This window comes from Euprymna scolopes, chromosome 2, assembly GCF_053919585.1.
Source record: "Euprymna scolopes isolate OS-2025 chromosome 2, ASM5391958v1, whole genome shotgun sequence".
Taxonomy (NCBI): domain Eukaryota; kingdom Metazoa; phylum Mollusca; class Cephalopoda; order Sepiida; family Sepiolidae; genus Euprymna; species Euprymna scolopes.
The window spans coordinates 123,813,143-123,833,327 of NC_136483.1; the positions used below are offsets into that span (position 1 = coordinate 123,813,143).

A 20,185-nucleotide genomic window follows, 5' to 3' on the forward strand; every position below is an offset into this window, starting at 1 on the left:
ATTTTTATTTCATTTTATTTTATTTTTTGTTTTTGTTTTGTTTTAATGTAATTTTAACTCTATTCCTGCGTAGTTTCAGAGTTATTGTCTAGTTTCAGTATGTGTGTTGTGAAAAAAAAAAAAAAAAAGCGTACAGCATGGATTCGCTTTTGGATATACGTATTAATGTGTGTGTGTGTGTGTGTGTGTGACGGTGTCTGTGTATGTGTGTGTTGTATGTGTGTTGCATGTGTGTGTGGGTGGATGTAGATTAAAAGGCACCGGTCAGTACTTAGTTGACCATCGCTAAGGTTCTTAACTTACAGACTCCAAGACAAGAAAACTAAATTCTCAATTACCTTATGCCATAAAAACCAAGAGTTAGGTTGGAGGGGGAAGGGGAATAGAAAAAAGATGTTTATTATCTTCAAAGACCTCACTCATCCTTTTACCGTTTTTTATGACTCCCACCCAGGTTGCATGCTAACTTGATAAACGAAATAGGAAAATGTATTTGGTGGAAATATCACTTTCGACGGTAATTCTTGGCCTGAAGACGTAATCCCCCAACGTGGGTGATTACAGAAACATGTATGCACATATGTAGCCATTAATGTTTGTATAAATAAAATTAATATACCTGCTCTGTTCACTCATTGAGCACTATTTTGGTAGACACATGTTGTTTCATTGGATGTACTTCTAGGAAACTAAACTGTACTGGCTATATATATATATATATATATATATATATATATATATATATATATATATATATATATATATATATGCGTTCCTTGCATCACATTGCAATCGTCCATTTCCGGTTATTCCCATGCACACCTAAGTAACTTTGTGGAAATCGCAGGTCGGTAGATGCAGAAGTACCACTTTTGGTATTACATTTAAGAATATTATTTTTTATTTATTTCTCAAGAACTTGATATGAAATTGAATGTTAAAATGTTAGAAAAAATTATCTAGTAAATATACTGAAGCTTTTAACATGGCAACTGTTCATCATTTCAAATAAGTTCATGGATATTTTTTATAAGTTTTGTTTTTTTATTTAATTTTTTCCCATGTTGATTTTCATATCAATTCAAATTTTTCCCCATGTTGAAATCAAGCCATAATTTCAATCAATATGATCTCTGGTTTCTGACATTAAATCGAATTTTTAATAAAAGTTAATTTTAAGTCGTTTTTACTTGAACTAGATATGTTTTGGTATTTTTTTTTTTTTTGCAACATAAAAATTCCAAATATTTGTGTTAACAAAAAAATTACAAACATAAAAAAACTTGAATTTCTAACATGAAGTTCATGATTTCAATCCTGTGCAGCAATTTCAACTTACCTGCCAAAGATTATCTCCCTTGGCTTGATACAAAGCATGGACCATTCCAATAGGAATGCAGACGAGCGACAACGATGCAATAAACCAGCCAAGTCCAATAGCCCATTTCGGGTAGACATAATCACCAATTTCTAAGTGAGAATATTGAATCATACTGAAGATCCAAATGCCCTGCAATGTTAAATGGTTTTACAATATTTAAGTAAAGTAAGAATTCAAATAAATTGTTACTACATGAGCTGAGCACTTCTTCTTCTTCTTCTTCTTCTTCTTCTTATTATTATTTTTATTTATTTATTTTTTTTGCAATTTAATGATAAAAACTGATAGTTATGAAAGTTGGCTTATCATAATCAGAAAGTTATCTGACGAAATCTCCGGCACATCAATGCAAAGAAATAGAAGCGAGCTGGCAGCCAACCAAATGCAAAACCCTTCTCCAACAATCACAACTACATAAAACCGCCCCTTACAACACCTTCCGACTCTCATAGAGGAACAAAAACTAGATCAGGATATCAAAGTCACCCATCAAACTGGACCTTAACAAAAAAAAAAATGGTCTGAACACCTCACGTACACAAATTATAAAAATGGGGAGTTATATCTGATTAACAATTTCCTTCTTCATAATAAACGACCTGGCACTCCCCATCTTGATTGCAATTTATACGTGTCTTGTCCAAGCTTACAAACAACAGAATGACTGATCTCCAAAATATATTTGACCCCTTCTCTTCATTTAAAAAGTCACCAAAATTAAAAAATCAACCAATTTTAATGAAATTTCAGTATTCATTAATTAATGATCACAGAATATAATGAACCAATTTTTTTAAATCATAGTGAAAATGCATTTTATTTTATTTTTTTGTAAACAAAAGCATTTTTACTAAAGTTATAGCTTTAAATATTCAAGAAAACTATAAATTTATTTTTGCTTTTTGTGAAAAAATGTTAACAATTAAAATTAAAAAAAAAATATTTCTGGATGTTATTATACTATAATTGAATTAAGCATTCAGTGGGTTCACGAAAAAATAATATAATTGAAAAATATTTCATGTGTCATTAAGAAAATTTCATGTGTCTCAAGAAAATTTCAAATATAACTTTATATTTTCCTCGTACACATGAACGTGTAAACATCAGCTTAAGAAATTTGAGGTTTGTATTACTATACACGTAAATTCGAAAAAGTTGTCAAAATACAACTGGATACTTTTTTAGTGTTTTTATTTAATGTAACATGTTTATTCAGGTCGAAAAACATACAGTGTTTACCGATATATTGGAAAATTGAAAATGGCGCCTGACTCTCTTTTGAACACGATAAGTTTGGGAAACTGAGTTAAAAATAAGAAACTATACAAAATACTGTTAGAAACCCACCGAATATATGTCAGCCCATGTCACAGTAACATATTGAGCAAGTTTCTGAAAGTATTTTGTATATTATTTTTTATTTTTAACTCAGTTTCCTAAACTTACTGTGTTCAAAAGAGAGTCGGGCGCCATTTTCAATTTTCCAATACATCAGTAAACACTGTATGTTTTTCGAGCTAAATAAACATGTTACATTAAATAAAAAACAGTAAAAAGGTATCCAGTTAAGTAGAAACATAACGTATCTTGCTATTTATAACATTTATTTGTTATATATTTGTTTTTTGACAACTTTTTCGAATCTCTGTGTACGGTAATACAAACCCGAAATTTGTTTTATAATCTTGAAAATAAACAAAATATTAAAAAATTAAGAACCAGGGCCACAAAAAAAAAAAAAAAAAACTAATTTAAAAATGGGAAAATTTCTACTAACAATTAATTTGAAGTAGAGATGAGCAACATTTAAAAAACAAAACAAAGACAAAACAGACAGGATGACCGTTATTCTATTTAATTATTGATAAATGTTTTGCTTTTTTAAATCAATAAGTTGTTCTATTTAATTATTGATAAATGTTTTGCTTTTTTAAATCAATATGTTGTTCTATTTAATTATTGATAAATGTTTTGCTTTTTTAAATCAATAAGTTGTTCTATTTAATTATTGATAAATGTTTTGCTTTTTTAAATCAATAAGTTATTCTATTTAATTATTGATAAATGTTTTGCTTTTTTAAATCAATAAGTTATTCTATTAAATTATTGATAAATGTTTTGCTTTTTTAAATCAATAAGTTGTTCTATTTAATTATTGATAAATGTTTTGTTTTTTTAAATCAATAAGTTATTCTATTTAATTATTGATAAATGTTTTGCTTTTTTAAATCAATAAGTTATTCTATTTAATTATTGATAAATGTTTTGCTTTTTTAAATCAATAAGTTGTTCTATTTAATTATTGATAAATGTTTCGCTTTTTTAAATCAATATGTTGTTCTATTTAATTATTGATAAATGTTTTGCTTTTTTAAATCAATAAGTTATTCTATTTAATTATTGATAAATGTTTTGCTTTTTTAACTCAATAAGTTATTCTATTTAATTATTGATAAATGTTTTGCTTTTTTAAATCAATAAGTTGTTCTATTTAATTATTGATAAATGTTTTGCTTTTTTAAATCAATAAGTTATTCTATTTAATTATTGATAAATGTTTTGCTTTTTTAAATCAATAAGTTATTCTATTTAATTATTGATAAATGTTTTGCTTTTTTAAATCAATATGTTGTTCTATTTAATTATTGATAAATGTTTTGCTTTTTTAAATCAATAAGTTGTTCTATTTAATTATTGATAAATGTTTTGCTTTTTTAAATCAATAAGTTATTCTATTTAATTATTGATAAATGTTTTGCTTTTTTAAATCAATAAGTTATTCTATTTAATTATTGATAAATGTTTTGCTTTTTTAAATCAATAAGTTGTTCTATTTAATTATTGATAAATGTTTTGCTTTTTTAAATCAATAAGTTGTTCTATTTAATTATTGATAAATGTTTTGCTTTTTTAAATCAATAAGTTATTCTATTTAATTATTGATAAATGTTTTGCTTTTTTAAATCAATAAGTTATTCTATTTAATTATTGATAAATGTTTTGCTTTTTTAAATCAATAAGTTATTCTATTTAATTATTGATACATGTTTTGCTTTTTTAAATCAATAAGTTATTCTATTTAATTATTGATAAATGTTTTGCTTTTTTAAATCAATATGTTGTTCTATTTTATTATTGATAAATGTTTTGCTTTTTTAAATCAATATGTTGTTCTATTTAATTATTGATAAATGTTTTGCTTTTTTAAATCAATAAGTTATTCTATTTAATTATTGATAAATGTTTTGCTTTTTTAAATCAATAAGTTGTTCTATTTAATTATTGATAAATGTTTTGCTTTTTTAAATCAATAAGTTATTCTATTTAATTATTGATAAATGTGTTGCTTTTTTAAATCAATATGTTGTTCTATTTAATTATTGATAAATGTTTTGCTTTTTTAAATCAATATGTTGTTCTATTTAATTATTGATAAATGTTTTGCTTTTTTAAATCAATATGTTGTTCTATTTAATTATTGATAAATGTTTTGCTTTTTTAAATCAATAAGTTATTCTATTTAATTATTGATAAATGTTTTGCTTTTTTAAATCAATAAGTTGTTCTATTTAATTATTGATAAATGTTTTGCTTTTTTAAATCAATAAGTTATTTTATTTAATTATTGATAAATGTTTTGCTTTTTTAAATCAATATGTTGTTCTATTTAATTATTGATAAATGTTTTGCTTTTTTAAATCAATATGTTGTTCTATTTAATTATTGATAAATGTTTTGCTTTTTTAAATCAATATGTTGTTCTATTTAATTATTGATAAATGTTTTGCTTTTTTAAATCAATATGTTGTTCTATTTAATTATTGATAAATGTTTTGCTTTTGGTAATCAATATGTTGTTCTATTTAATTATTGATAAATGTTTCGCTTTTTTAAATCAATAATTTATTCTATTAAATTATTGATAAATGTTTTGCTTTTTTAAATCAATATGTTGTTCTATTTAATTATTGATAAATGTTTTGCTTTTTTAAATCAATATGTTGTTCTCTTTAATTATTGATAAATGTTTTGCTTTTTTAAATCAATATGTTGTTCTATTTAATCATTGATAAATGTTTTGCTTTTTTAAATCAATAAGTTGTTCTATTTAATTATTGATAAATGTTTTGCTTTTTTAAATCAATAAGTTGTTCTATTTAATTATTGATAAATGTTTTGCTTTTTTAAATCAATAAGTTATTCTATTTAATTATTGATAAATGTTTTGCTTTTTTAAATCAATAAGTTATTCTATTAAATTATTGATAAATGTTTTGCTTTTTTAAATCAATAAGTTGTTCCATTTAATTATTGATAAATGTTTTGTTTTTTTAAATCAATAAGTTATTCTATTTAATTATTGATAAATGTTTTGCTTTTTTAAATCAATAAGTTATTCTATTTAATTATTGATAAATGTTTTGCTTTTTTAAATCAATAAGTTATTCTATTTAATTATTGATAAATGTTTTGCTTTTTTAAATCAATATGTTGTTCTATTTAATTATTGATAAATGTTTTGCTTTTTTAAATCAATATGTTGTTCTATTTAATTATTGATAAATGTTTTGCTTTTTTAAATCAATATGTTGTTCTATTTAATTATTGATAAATGTTTTGCTTTTTTCAATCAATAAGTTGTTCTATTTAATTATTGATAAATGTTTTGCTTTTTTAAATCAATAAGTTATTCTATTTAATTATTGATAAATGTTTTGCTTTTTTAAATCAATAAGTTATTCTATTTAATAATTGATAAATGTTTTGCTTTTTTAAATCAATATGTTGTTCTATTTAATTATTGATAAATGTTTTGCTTTTTTAAATCAATATGTTGTTCTATTCAATTATTGATAAATGTTTTGCTTTTTTAAATCAATAAGTTGTTCTATTTAATTATTGATAAATGTTTTGCTTTTTTAAATCAATAAGTTATTCTATTTAATTATTGATAAATGTTTTGCTTTTTTAAATCAATATCGTGTTCTATTTAATTATTGATAAATGTTTTGATCTTTTAAATCAATAAGTTATTCTATTTAATTATTGATAAATGTTTTGCTTTTTTAAATCAATAAGTTGTTCTATTTAATTATTGATAAATGTTTTGCTTTTTTAAATCAATATGTTGTTCTATTTAATTATTGATAAATGTTTTGCTTTTTTAAATCAATATGTTGTTCTATTTAATTATTGATAAATGTTTTGCTTGTTTAAATCAATATGTTGTTCTATTTAATTATTGATAAATGTTTTGCTTTTTTAAATCAATATGTTGTTCTATTTAATTATTGATAAATGTTTTGCTTTTTTAAATCAATAAGTTATTCTATTTAATTATTGATAAATGTTTTGCTTTTTTAAATCAATATGTTGTTCTATTTAATTATTGATACATGTTTTGCTTCTTTAAATCAATATGTTGTTCTATTTAATTATTGATAAATGTTTTGCTTTTTTAAATCAATAAGTTATTACATTTAATTATTGATAAATGTTTTGCTTTTTTAAATCAATATGTTGTTCTATTTAATTATTGATAAATGTTTTGCTTTTTTAAATCAATATGTTGTTCTATTTAATTATTGATAAATGTTTTGCTTTTTTAAATCAATAAGTTATTCTATTTAATTATTGATAAATGTTTTGCTTTTTTAAATCAATAAGTTATTCTATTTAATTATTGATAAATGTTTTGCTTTTTTAAATCAATATGTTGTTCTATTTTATTATTGATAAATGTTTTGCTTTTTTAAATCAATATGTTGTTCTATTTAATTATTGATAAATGTTTTGCTTTTTTAAATCAATAAGTTATTCTATTTAATTATTGATAAATGTTTTGCTTTTTTAAATCAATAAGTTGTTCTATTTAATTATTGATAAATGTTTTGCTTTTTTAAATCAATAAGTTATTCTATTTAATTATTGATAAATGTTTTGCTTTTTTAAATCAATATGTTGTTCTATTTAATTATTGATAAATGTTTTGCTTTTTTAAATCAATATGTTGTTCTATTTAATTATTGATAAATGTTTTGCTTTTTTAAATCAATATGTTGTCCTATTTAATTATTGATAAATGTTTTGCTTTTTTAAATCAATAAGTTATTCTATTTAATTATTGATAAATGTTTTGCTTTTTTAAATCAATAAGTTGTTCTATTTAATTATTGATAAATGTTTTGCTTTTTTAAATCAATAAGTTATTTTATTTAATTATTGATAAATGTTTTGCTTTTTTAAATCAATATGTTGTTCTATTTAATTATTGATAAATGTTTTGCTTTTTTAAATCAATATGTTGTTCTATTTAATTATTGATAAATGTTTTGCTTTTTTAAATCAATATGTTGTTCTATTTAATTATTGATAAATGTTTTGCTTTTTTAAATCAATAAGTTATTCTATTTAATTATTGATAAATGTTTTGCTTTTTTAAATCAATATCATGTTCTATTTAATTATTGATAAATGTTTTGCTTTTTTAAATCAATATGTTGTTCTATTTAATTATTGATAAATGTTTTGCTTTTTTAAATCAATAAGTTATTCTATTTAATTATTGATAAATGTTTTGCTTTTTTAAATCAATATGTTGTTCTATTTAATTATTGATAAATGTTTTGCTTTTTTAAATCAATATGTTGTTCTATTTAATTATTGATAAATGTTTTGCTTTTTTAAATCAATAAGTTATTCTATTTAATTATTGATAAATGTTTTGCTTTTTTAAATCAATATGTTGTTCTATTTAATTATTGATAAATGTTTTGCTTTTTTAAATCAATATGTTGTTCTATTTAATTATTGATAAATGTTTTGCTTTTGGTAATCAATATGTTGTTCTATTTAATTATTGATAAATGTTTAGCTTTTTTAAATCAATAAGTTGTTCTATTTAATTATTGATAAATGTTTTGCTTTTTTAAATCAATAATTTATTCTATTAAATTATTGATAAATGTTTTGCTTTTTTAAATCAATATGTTGTTCTATTTAATTATTGATAAATGTTTTGCTTTTTTAAATCAATATGTTGTTCTATTTAATTATTGATAAATGTTTTGCTTTTTTAAATCAATATGTTGTTCTATTTAATCATTGATAAATGTTTTGCTTTTTTAAATCAATATGTTGTTCTATTTAATTATTGATAAATGTTTTGCTTTTTTAAATCAATAAGTTGTTCTATTTAATTATTGATAAATGTTTTGCTTTTTAAAATCAATATGTTGTTCTATTTAATTATTGATAAATGTTTTGCTTTTTTAAATGAATAAGTTATTCTATTTAATTATTGATAAATGTTTTGCTTTTTTAAATCAATATGTTGTTCTATTTAATTATTGATAAATGTTTTGCTTTTTTAAATCAATAAGTTGTTCTATTTAATTATTGATAAATGTTTTGCTTTTTTAAATCAATAAGTTATTCTATTTAATTATTGATAAATGTTTTGCTTTTTTAAATCAATAAGTTATTCTATTTAATTATTGATAAATGTTTTGCTTTTTTAAATCAATATGTTGTTCTATTTAATTATTGATAAATGTTTTGCTTTTTTAAATCAATATGTTGTTCTATTTAATTATTGATAAATGTTTTGCTTTTGGTAATCAATATGTTGTTCGATTTAATTATTGATGAATGTTTTGCTTTTTTAAATCAATAAGTTGTTCTATTTAATTATTGATAAATGTTTTGCTTTTTTAAATCAATAAGTTATTCTATTTAATTATTGATAAATGTTTTGCTTTTTTAAATCAATAAGTTGTTCTATTTAATTATTGATAAATGTTTTGCTTTTTTAAATCAATAAGTTATTTTATTTAATTATTGATAAATGTTTTGCTTTTTTAAATCAATATGTTGTTCTATTTAATTATTGATAAATGTTTTGCTTTTTTAAATCAATATGTTGTTCTATTTAATTATTGATAAATGTTTTGCTTTTTTAAATCAATATGTTGTTCTATTTAATTATTGATAAATGTTTTGCTTTTTTAAATCAATAAGTTATTCTATTTAATTATTGATAAATGTTTTGCTTTTTTAAATCAATATCATGTTCTATTTAATTATTGATAAATGTTTTGCTTTTTTAAATCAATATGTTGTTCTATTTAATTATTGATAAATGTTTTGCTTTTTTAAATCAATAAGTTATTCTATTTAATTATTGATAAATGTTTTGCTTTTTTAAATCAATATGTTGTTCTATTTAATTATTGATAAATGTTTTGCTTTTTTAAATCAATATGTTGTTCTATTTAATTATTGATAAATGTTTTGCTTTTTTAAATCAATAAGTTATTCTATTTAATTATTGATAAATGTTTTGCTTTTTTAAATCAATATGTTGTTCTATTTAATTATTGATAAATGTTTTGCTTTTTTAAATCAATATGTTGTTCTATTTAATTATTGATAAATGTTTTGCTTTTGGTAATCAATATGTTGTTCTATTTAATTATTGATAAATGTTTTGCTTTTTTAAATCAATAAGTTGTTCTATTTAATTATTGATAAATGTTTTGCTTTTTTAAATCAATAAGTTGTTCTATTTAATTATTGATAAATGTTTTGCTTTTTTAAATCAATAAGTTATTCTATTTAATTATTGATAAATGTTTAGCTTTTTTAAATCAATAAGTTGTTCTATTTAATTATTGATAAATGTTTTGCTTTTTTAAATCAATAATTTATTCTATTAAATTATTGATAAATGTTTTGCTTTTTTAAATCAATATGTTGTTCTATTTAATTATTGATAAATGTTTTGCTTTTTTAAATCAATATGTTGTTCTATTTAATTATTGATAAATGTTTTGCTTTTTTAAATCAATATGTTGTTCTATTTAATCATTGATAAATGTTTTGCTTTTTTAAATCAATATGTTGTTCTATTTAATTATTGATAAATGTTTTGCTTTTTTAAATCAATAAGTTGTTCTATTTAATTATTGATAAATGTTTTGCTTTTTAAAATCAATATGTTGTTCTATTTAATTATTGATAAATGTTTTGCTTTTTTAAATGAATAAGTTATTCTATTTAATTATTGATAAATGTTTTGCTTTTTTAAATCAATAAGTTATTCTATTTAATTATTGATAAATGTTTTGCTTTTTTAAATCAATATGTTGTTCTATTTAATTATTGATAAATGTTTTGCTTTTTTAAATCAATATGTTGTTCTATTTAATTATTGATAAATGTTTTGCTTTTGGTAATCAATATGTTGTTCTATTTAATTATTGATGAATGTTTTGCTTTTTTAAATCAATAAGTTGTTCTATTTAATTATTGATAAATGTTTTGCTTTTTTAAATCAATAAGTTATTTTATTTAATTATTGATAAATGTTTTGCTTTTTTAAATCAATATGTTGTTCTATTTAATTATTGATAAATGTTTTGCTTTTTTAAATCAATATGTTGTTCTATTTAATTATTGATAAATGTTTTGCTTTTTTAAATCAATATGTTGTTCTATTTAATTATTGATAAATGTTTTGCTTTTTTAAATCAATAAGTTATTCTATTTAATTATTGATAAATGTTTTGCTTTTTTAAATCAATATCATGTTCTATTTAATTATTGATAAATGTTTTGCTTTTTTAAATCAATATGTTGTTCTATTTAATTATTGATAAATGTTTTGCTTTTTTAAATCAATAAGTTATTCTATTTAATTATTGATAAATGTTTTGCTTTTTTAAATCAATATGTTGTTCTATTTAATTATTGATAAATGTTTTGCTTTTTTAAATCAATATGTTGTTCTATTTAATTATTGATAAATGTTTTGCTTTTTTAAATCAATAAGTTATTCTATTTAATTATTGATAAATGTTTTGCTTTTTTAAATCAATATGTTGTTCTATTTAATTATTGATAAATGTTTTGCTTTTTTAAATCAATATGTTGTTCTATTTAATTATTGATAAATGTTTTGCTTTTGGTAATCAATATGTTGTTCTATTTAATTATTGATAAATGTTTAGCTTTTTTAAATCAATAAGTTGTTCTATTTAATTATTGATAAATGTTTTGCTTTTTTAAATCAATAATTTATTCTATTAAATTATTGATAAATGTTTTGCTTTTTTAAATCAATATGTTGTTCTATTTAATTATTGATAAATGTTTTGCTTTTTTAAATCAATATGTTGTTCTATTTAATTATTGATAAATGTTTTGCTTTTTTAAATCAATATGTTGTTCTATTTAATCATTGATAAATGTTTTGCTTTTTTAAATCAATATGTTGTTCTATTTAATTATTGATAAATGTTTTGCTTTTTTAAATCAATAAGTTGTTCTATTTAATTATTGATAAATGTTTTGCTTTTTAAAATCAATATGTTGTTCTATTTAATTATTGATAAATGTTTTGCTTTTTTAAATGAATAAGTTATTCTATTTAATTATTGATAAATGTTTTGCTTTTTTAAATCAATATGTTGTTCTATTTAATTATTGATAAATGTTTTGCTTTTTTAAATCAATAAGTTGTTCTATTTAATTATTGATAAATGTTTTGCTTTTTTAAATCAATAAGTTATTCTATTTAATTATTGATAAATGTTTTGCTTTTTTAAATCAATAAGTTATTCTATTTAATTATTGATAAATGTTTTGCTTTTTTAAATCAATATGTTGTTCTATTTAATTATTGATAAATGTTTTGCTTTTTTAAATCAATATGTTGTTCTATTTAATTATTGATAAATGTTTTGCTTTTGGTAATCAATATGTTGTTCGATTTAATTATTGATGAATGTTTTGCTTTTTTAAATCAATAAGTTGTTCTATTTAATTATTGATAAATGTTTTGCTTTTTTAAATCAATAAGTTATTCTATTTAATTATTGATAAATGTTTTGCTTTTTTAAATCAATAAGTTGTTCTATTTAATTATTGATAAATGTTTTGCTTTTTTAAATCAATAAGTTATTTTATTTAATTATTGATAAATGTTTTGCTTTTTTAAATCAATATGTTGTTCTATTTAATTATTGATAAATGTTTTGCTTTTTTAAATCAATATGTTGTTCTATTTAATTATTGATAAATGTTTTGCTTTTTTAAATCAATATGTTGTTCTATTTAATTATTGATAAATGTTTTGCTTTTTTAAATCAATAAGTTATTCTATTTAATTATTGATAAATGTTTTGCTTTTTTAAATCAATATCATGTTCTATTTAATTATTGATAAATGTTTTGCTTTTTTAAATCAATATGTTGTTCTATTTAATTATTGATAAATGTTTTGCTTTTTTAAATCAATAAGTTATTCTATTTAATTATTGATCAATGTTTTGCTTTTTTAAATCAATATGTTGTTCTATTTAATTATTGATAAATGTTTTGCTTTTTTAAATCAATATGTTGTTCTATTTAATTATTGATAAATGTTTTGCTTTTTTAAATCAATAAGTTATTCTATTTAATTATTGATAAATGTTTTGCTTTTTTAAATCAATATGTTGTTCTATTTAATTATTGATAAATGTTTTGCTTTTTTAAATCAATATGTTGTTCTATTTAATTATTGATAAATGTTTTGCTTTTGGTAATCAATATGTTGTTCTATTTAATTATTGATAAATGTTTTGCTTTTTTAAATCAATAAGTTGTTCTATTTAATTATTGATAAATGTTTTGCTTTTTTAAATCAATAAGTTGTTCTATTTAATTATTGATAAATGTTTTGCTTTTTTAAATCAATAAGTTATTCTATTTAATTATTGATAAATGTTTAGCTTTTTTAAATCAATAAGTTGTTCTATTTAATTATTGATAAATGTTTTGCTTTTTTAAATCAATAATTTATTCTATTAAATTATTGATAAATGTTTTGCTTTTTTAAATCAATATGTTGTTCTATTTAATTATTGATAAATGTTTTGCTTTTTTAAATCAATATGTTGTTCTATTTAATTATTGATAAATGTTTTGCTTTTTTAAATCAATATGTTGTTCTATTTAATCATTGATAAATGTTTTGCTTTTTTAAATCAATATGTTGTTCTATTTAATTATTGATAAATGTTTTGCTTTTTTAAATCAATAAGTTGTTCTATTTAATTATTGATAAATGTTTTGCTTTTTAAAATCAATATGTTGTTCTATTTAATTATTGATAAATGTTTTGCTTTTTTAAATGAATAAGTTATTCTATTTAATTATTGATAAATGTTTTGCTTTTTTAAATCAATAAGTTATTCTATTTAATTATTGATAAATGTTTTGCTTTTTTAAATCAATATGTTGTTCTATTTAATTATTGATAAATGTTTTGCTTTTTTAAATCAATATGTTGTTCTATTTAATTATTGATAAATGTTTTGCTTTTGGTAATCAATATGTTGTTCTATTTAATTATTGATGAATGTTTTGCTTTTTTAAATCAATAAGTTGTTCTATTTAATTATTGATAAATGTTTTGCTTTTTTAAATCAATAAGTTATTCTATTTAATTATTGATAAATGTTTTGCTTTTTTAAATCAAGAAGTTATTCTATTTAATTGTTGATAAATGTTTTGCTTTTTTAAATCAATAAGTTATTCTATTTAATTATTGATAAATGTTTTGCTTTTTTAAATCAATATGTTGTTCTATTTAATTATTGATAAATGTTTTGCTTTTTTAAATCAATATGTTGTTCTATTTAATTATTGATAAATGTTTTGCTTTTTTAAATCAATATGTTGTTCTATTTAATTATTGATAAATGTTTTGCTTTTTTAAATCAATAAGTTGTTCTATTTAATTATTGATAAATGTTTTGCTTTTTTAAATCAATAAGTTATTCTATTTAATTATTGATAAATGTTTTGCTTTTTTAAATCAATAAGTTATTCTATTTAATTATTGATAAATGTTTTGCTTTTTTAAATCAATATGTTGTTCTATTTAATTATTGATAAATGTTTTGCTTTTTTAAATCAATATGTTGTTCTATTCAATTATTGATAAATGTTTTGCTTTTTTAAATCAATAAGTTGTTCTATTTAATTATTGATAAATGTTTTGCTTTTTTAAATCAATAAGTTATTCTATTTAATTATTGATAAATGTTTTGCTTTTTTAAATCAATATCGTGTTCTATTTAATTATTGATAAATGTTTTGATCTTTTAAATCAATAAGTTATTCTATTTAATTATTGATAAATGTTTTGCTTTTTTAAATCAATATGTTGTTCTATTTAATTATTGATAAATGTTTTGCTTTTTTAAATCAATAAGTTATTCTATTTAATTATTGATAAATGTTTTGCTTTTTTAAATCAATAAGTTGTTCTATTTAATTATTGATAAATGTTTTGCTTTTTTAAATCAATAAGTTGTTCTATTTAATTATTGATAAATGTTTTGCTTTTTTAAATCAATATGTTGTTCTATTTAATTATTGATAAATGTTTTGCTTTTTTAAATCAATATGTTGTTCTATTTAATTATTGATAAATGTTTTGCTTGTTTAAATCAATATGTTGTTCTATTTAATTATTGATAAATGTTTTGCTTTTTTAAATCAATATGTTGTTCTATTTAATTATTGATAAATGTTTTGCTTTTTTAAATCAATAAGTTATTCTATTTAATTATTGATAAATGTTTTGCTTTTTTAAATCAATATGTTGTTCTATTTAATTATTGATACATGTTTTGCTTCTTTAAATCAATATGTTGTTCTATTTAATTATTGATAAATGTTTTGCTTTTTTAAATCAATAAGTTATTACATTTAATTATTGATAAATGTTTTGCTTTTTTAAATCAATATGTTGTTCTATTTAATTATTGATAAATGTTTTGCTTTTTTAAATCAATATGTTGTTCTATTTAATTATTGATAAATGTTTTGCTTTTTTAAATCAATAAGTTATTCTATTTAATTATTGATAAATGTTTTGCTTTTTTAAATCAATATGTTGTTCTATTTAATTATTGATAAATGTTTTGCTTTTTTAAATCAATATGTTGTTCTATTTAATTATTGATAAATGTTTAGCATTTTTAAATCAATAAGTTGTTCTATTTAATTATTGATAAATGTTTTGCTTTTTTAAATCAATAAGTTATTCTATTTAATTATTGATAAATGTTTTGCTTTTTTAAATCAATATGTTGTTCTATTTAATTATTGATAAATGTTTTGCTTTTGGTAATCAATATGTTGTTCTATTTAATTATTGATAAATGTTTTGCTTTTTTAAATCAATAAGTTGTTCTATTTAATTATTGATAAATGTTTTGCTTTTTTAAATCAATAAGTTGTTCTATTTAATTATTGATAAATGTTTTGCTTTTTTAAATCAATAAGTTATTCTATTTAATTATTGATAAATGTTTTGCTTTTTTAAATCAATATGTTGTTCTATTTAATTATTGATAAATGTTTTGCTTTTTTAAATCAATAAGTTATTCTATTTAATTATCGATAAATGTTTTGCTTTTTTAAATCAATAAGTTGTTCTATTTAATTATTGATAAATGTTTTGCTTTTTTAAATCAATAAGTTATTCTATTTAATTATTGATAAATGTTTTGCTTTTTTAAATCAATAAGTTATTCTATTTAATTATTGATAAATGTTTTGCTTTTTTGAATCAATATGTTGTTCTATTTAATTATTGATAAATGTTTTGCTTTTTTAAATCAATATGTTGTTCTATTTAATTATTGATAAATGTTTTGCTTTTGGTAATCAATATGTTGTTCTATTTAATTATTGATAAATGTTTTGCTTTTTTAAATCAATAAGTTGTTCTATTTAATTATTGATAAATGTTTTGCTTTTTTAAATCAATAAGTTATTCTATTTAATTATTGATAAATGTTTTGCTTTTTTAAATCAATAAGTTATTCTATTTAATTATTGATAAATGTTTTGCTTTTTTAAATCAATAAGTTATTCTATTTAATTATTGATAAATGTTTTGCTTTTTTAAATCAATATGTTGTTCTATTTAATTATTGATAAATGTTTTGCTTTTTTAAATCAATATGTTGTTCTATTTAATTATTGATAAATGTTTTGCTTTTTTAAATCAATATGTTGTTCTATTTAATTATTGATACATGTTTTGCTTTTTTAAATCAGTAAGTTGTTATATTAAATTATTGATAAATGTTTTGCTTTTTTAAATCAATAAGTTATTCTATTTAATTATTGATAAATGTTTTGCTTTTTTAAATCAATATGTTGTTCTATTTAATTATTGATAAATGTTTTGCTTTTTTAAATCAATAAGTTATTCTATTTAATTATTGATAAATGTTTTGCTTTTTTAAATCAATATGTTGTTCTATTTAATTATTGATAAATGTTTTGCTTTTTTTAATCAATATGTTGTTCTATTTAATTATTGATAAATGTTTTGCTTTTTTAAATCAATATGTTGTTCTATTTAATCATTGATAAATGTTTTGCTTTTTTAAATCAATATGTTGTTCTATTTAATTATTGATAAATGTTTTGCTTTTTTAAATCAATAAGTTGTTCTATTTAATTATTGATAAATGTTTTGCTTTTTAAAATCAATATGTTGTTCTATTTAATTATTGATAAATGTTTTGCTTTTTTAAATGAATAAGTTATTCTATTTAATTATTGATAAATGTTTTGCTTTTTTAAATCAATATGTTGTTCTATTTAATTATTGATAAATGTTTTGCTTTTTTAAATCAATAAGTTGTTCTATTTAATTATTGATAAATGTTTTGCTTTTTTAAATCAATAAGTTATTCTATTTAATTATTGATAAATGTTTTGCTTTTTTAAATCAATAAGTTATTCTATTTAATTATTGATAAATGTTTTGCTTTTTTAAATCAATATGTTGTTCTATTTAATTATTGATAAATGTTTTGCTTTTTTAAATCAATATGTTGTTCTATTTAATTATTGATAAATGTTTTGCTTTTGGTAATCAATATGTTGTTCTATTTAATTATTGATGAATGTTTTGCTTTTTTAAATCAATAAGTTGTTCTATTTAATTATTGATAAATGTTTTGCTTTTTTAAATCAATAAGTTATTCTATTTAATTATTGATAAATGTTTTGCTTTTTTAAATCAATAAGTTATTCAATTTAATTATTGATAAATGTTTTGCTTTTTTAAATCAATATGTTGTTCTATTTAATTATTGATAAATGTTTTGCTTTTTTAAATCAATATGTTGTTCTATTTAATTATTGATAAATGTTTTGCTTTTTTAAATCAATAAGTTATTCTATTTAATTATTGATAAATGTTTTGCTTTTTTAAATCAATATGTTGTTCTATTTAATTATTGATAAATGTTTTGCTTTTTTAAATCAATATGTTGTTCTATTTAATTATTGATAAATGTTTAGCTTTTTTAAATCAATAAGTTGTTCTATTTACTTATTGATAAATGTTTTGCTTTTTTAAATCAATAAGTTATTCTATTTAATTATTGATAAATGTTTTGCTTTTTTAAATCAATATCGTGTTCTATTTAATTATTGATAAATGTTTTGATCTTTTAAATCAATAAGTTATTCTATTTAATTATTGATAAATGTTTTGCTTTTTTAAATCAATATGTTGTTCTATTTAATTATTGATAAATGTTTTGCTTTTTTAAATCAATAAGTTATTCTATTTAATTATTGATAAATGTTTTGCTTTTTTAAATCAATAAGTTGTTCTATTTAATTATTGATAAATGTTTTGCTTTTTTAAATCAATAAGTTGTTCTATTTAATTATTGATAAATGTTTTGCGTTTTTAAATCAATATGTTGTTCTATTTAATTATTGATAAATGTTTTGCTTTTTTAAATCAATATGTTGTTCTATTTAATTATTGATAAATGTTTTGCTTGTTTAAATCAATATGTTGTTCTATTTAATTATTGATAAATGTTTTGCTTTTTTAAATCAATATGTTGTTCTATTTAATTATTGATAAATGTTTTGCTTTTTTAAATCAATAAGTTATTCTATTTAATTATTGATAAATGTTTTGCTTTTTTAAATCAATATGTTGTTCTATTTAATTATTGATACATGTTTTGCTTCTTTAAATCAATATGTTGTTCTATTTAATTATTGATAAATGTTTTGCTTTTTTAAATCAATAAGTTATTCAATTTAATTATTGATAAATGTTTTGCTTTTTTAAATCAATATGTTGTTCTATTTAATTATTGATAAATGTTTTGCTTTTTTAAATCAATATGTTGTTCTATTTAATTATTGATAAATGTTTTGCTTTTTTAAATCAATAAGTTATTCTATTTAATTATTGATAAATGTTTTGCTTTTTTAAATCAATATGTTGTTCTATTTAATTATTGATAAATGTTTTGCTTTTTTAAATCAATATGTTGTTCTATTTAATTATTGATAAATGTTTAGCTTTTTTAAATCAATAAGTTGTTCTATTTAATTATTGATAAATGTTTTGCTTTTTTAAATCAATAAGTTATTCTATTTAATTATTGATAAATGTTTTGCTTTTTTAAATCAATATGTTGTTCTATTTAATTATTGATAAATGTTTTGCTTTTGGTAATCAATATGTTGTTCTATTTAATTATTGATAAATGTTTTGCTTTTTTAAATCAATAAGTTGTTCTATTTAATTATTGATAAATGTTTTGCTTTTTTAAATCAATAAGTTGTTCTATTTAATTATTGATAAATGTTTTGCTTTTTTAAATCAATAAGTTATTCTATTTAATTATTGATAAATGTTTTGCTTTTTTAAATCAATAAGTTATTCTATTTAATTATTGATAAATGTTTTGCTTTTTTAAATCAATAAGTTATTCTATTTAATTATTGATAAATGTTTTGCTTTTTTAAATCAATATGTTGTTCTATTTAATTATTGATAAATGTTTTGCTTTTTTAAATCAATAAGTTATTCTATTTAATTATTGATAAATGTTTTGCTTTTTTAAATCAATAAGTTATTCTATTTAATTATTGATAAATGTTTTGCTTTTTTGAATCAATATGTTGTTCTATTTAATTATTGATAAATGTTTTGCTTTTTTAAATCAATATGTTGTTCTATTTAATTATTGATAAATGTTTTGCTTTTGGTAATCAATATGTTGTTCTATTTAATTATTGATAAATGTTTTGCTTTTTTAAATCAATAAGTTGTTCTATTTAATTATTGATAAATGTTTTGCTTTTTTAAATCAATAAGTTATTCTATTTAATTATTGATAAATGTTTTGCTTTTTTAAATCAATATGTTGTTCTATTTAATTATTGATAAATGTTTTGCTTTTTTAAATCAATATGTTGTTCTATTTAATTATTGATAAATGTTTTGCTTTTTTAAATCAATATGTTGTTCTATTTAATTATTGATAAGTGTTTTGCTTTTTTAAATTAATAAGTTGTTCTATTTAATTATTGATAAATGTTTTGCTTTTTTAAATCAATATGTTGTTCTATTTAATTATTGATAAATGTTTTGCTTTTTTAAATCAATATGTTGTTCTATTTAATTATTGATAAATGTTTTGCTTTTTTAAATCAATATGTTGTTCTATTTAATTATTGATACATGTTTTGCTTTTTTAAATCAATAAGTTGTTCTATTAAATTATTGATAAATGTTTTGCTTTTTTAAATCAATATGTTGTTCTATTTAATTATTGATAAATGTTTTGCTTTTTAAATCAATATGTTGTTCTATTTAATTATTGATAAATGTTTTGCTTTTTTAAATCAATAAGTTATTCTATTTAATTATTGATAAATGTTTTGCTTTTTTAAATCAATATGTTG

General features: G+C 18.2%; 1 protein-coding gene across 6 annotated transcripts in view; it reads right to left on the reverse strand.

The window, feature by feature from the left end:
- The window catches only part of LOC145295919 (sodium- and chloride-dependent GABA transporter ine-like), a 916,364-nt gene that overhangs the window by 3,084 nt on the left and 893,095 nt on the right, over positions 1–20,185 (reverse strand). For all 6 annotated transcript variants that reach the window (XM_080141768.1, XM_080141757.1, XM_080141730.1 and 3 more), the window contains one exon: positions 1,340–1,510. In XM_080141768.1, coding sequence (XP_079997894.1) covers positions 1,340–1,510 — 171 coding nt within the window. The remainder of the gene's footprint in view (positions 1–1,339; positions 1,511–20,185) is intronic.